General features: G+C 36.8%; 1 protein-coding gene across 1 annotated transcript; it reads left to right on the top strand.

Annotated features, from left to right (window-relative positions):
- Window positions 1-1,421: 1,421 nt before the first annotated feature.
- Window positions 1,422-1,887, top strand: RpL38 (ribosomal protein L38). Its single transcript, XM_017633718.1, has 2 exons — window positions 1,422-1,557; window positions 1,626-1,887. Exon 2 carries the CDS (start codon window positions 1,626-1,628, stop codon window positions 1,836-1,838), a length of 213 nt encoding a protein of 70 aa, XP_017489207.1. The 5' UTR covers window positions 1,422-1,557; the 3' UTR covers window positions 1,839-1,887.

Below are 1,887 nucleotides of genomic sequence, written 5' to 3' on the forward strand. Positions count from 1 at the left end.
GTAGTTCAAAAACATTCAAAGACACTTACTTGTTTGAAATGAAGCATTGATATGTACATACATACATACGTACGTATGCACATTCCTCACAACTAGCCAGCAGGGAGCAATGCAATTGAATGGAAGACGCGCTATAAATACATACATACATGCATACGAGACGATAAATTACCCTTTACCACATTCGTCGTCATTTCAGCAACAAGTCAGATGATTTTCAGCAACAAGTCAAATGGCTTTCAGCAACAAGTCAGATGATTTTCAGCAACAAGTCAAACGACTTCTGCAACAAATGATGACTCTCATGTTTTCGGAGCCGTTCAACTGCCACGTTTGCTGGTTTCGTGCACGATCATTCAGAGTACAGATTTGCCGAAGTCAATATCAGTATGAGCAGTTATAAGCATCGTTCACTTGTGGTGGCTGTATTTGCAAGACAGCACGCAATGCGCTCGTGTTCAGTCATCCTCTAATTTCGTTTAGGTATCGATACTACTAAGCCAACGCCGCTGCTCAGTCATAGAAAGCAGCAGTATTGATTGAGTATGACGCAGTTGACGTTCAACCAATGCCAATCCCTGGTACATATGTAAAGCTTAGTATCCAGCTCTTAAGAAAAGCAAAAACTCCATATAAAATGACGTACAAGAAATGGCTAAGAAATTTTCTTGAGTCAAATTTCCTTAAGGCAGTACGCAGTTCTTCAGAAATTTAGTACGCTTTCTACTACGGTTTTCTAAAGTTTTTTGTGAAAAAAGAGCACAAGGCAACCCAGGTTTGCAACAGAAATATATGCCCGTTCCATTATTTCTTGAGGAAAGAGTGAGGCAACAGGCTGTGCGTTATCAAAAATGTCAAAATTCCTTGGACACACACGCGAAATAATGGCAATTTTTTCTTGACCGTTTTCTTAAGAGCTGGATACTAAGCTTATGTATGAACAGTGACCCACACTCAAAATCACACAGTGATATTATTACAGTATTCGCAATGTTCTTCATTCTATATTTTTTTCATTCTCATTAGCTCAATCTGTAACAAAAGCCATATAAACCTAAATTGTAAAATTTTTGCAAAAATTAGAAAAAAATCAAAAAAGTTTCTCAAAAATTGCGAACTTTTTAATAAGAAATTTGGTATGCAGATTTTTAGTCTATTAAATCAGTCACTGATGTTGTTTGGCGCAAAAATAAGTAATGAGAAAATGGCTTTGTGATACTCGATATCGAAAAAAAAGTCGATGTCAGCAAAAAAAAACCAATTACCCGATATATCGATACTGACATCGATATATTTGCAGTTCTAATTGTGACATCNTTGTCATACTCGATATCGAAAAAAAAGTCGATGTCAGCAAAAAAAAACCAATTACTCGATATATCGATACTGACATCGATATATTTGCAGTTCTAATTGTGACATCCGGAAGTTGTGTTCATCGACTTTTCGAAAAATGGCCGTCCTCCTCTTTCTTTCGAAACGTGGAAAACGACAACATTGGTTGGTTTTCTCCTGTTGCAAAATATATTTTGTTGAATTTGGCAATAGCCGTGCAAAGTAAGTGTTATTTATTGAAATATTTTAATCTTGTCTTAGAAAACATTAAATTTATTTATTTGTGACAGATGCCGCGTGAAATAAAAGAGGTGAAAGATTTCCTGAATAAGGCTCGTCGCGCCGATGCGCGTGCCGTGAAAATCAAGAAAAATCCTACTAATACCAAATTCAAGATTCGCTGTTCGCGATTTTTGTACACTTTAGTGGTGCAGGACAAAGAGAAGGCCGAGAAAATCAAGCAATCATTGCCACCGGGCTTACAAGTTAAGGAAGTTAAGTGAATGGCCTTTTCTAATCGTGTGATAGTTCAATAAAGTTTGGAACATCAAG

Source organism: Rhagoletis zephyria, unplaced genomic scaffold (assembly GCF_001687245.7).
Source record: "Rhagoletis zephyria isolate East Lansing unplaced genomic scaffold, Rhagoletis_zephyria_1.1 Rzeph_scaffold_12109, whole genome shotgun sequence".
Classification (NCBI taxonomy): domain Eukaryota; kingdom Metazoa; phylum Arthropoda; class Insecta; order Diptera; family Tephritidae; genus Rhagoletis; species Rhagoletis zephyria.

Excerpts from the sequence above, each read along its gene's own strand:
- RpL38 (XM_017633718.1), top strand. The coding sequence starts at position 1,626 with ATGCCGCGTGAAATAAAAGAGGTGAAAGATTTCCTGAATAAGGCTCGT.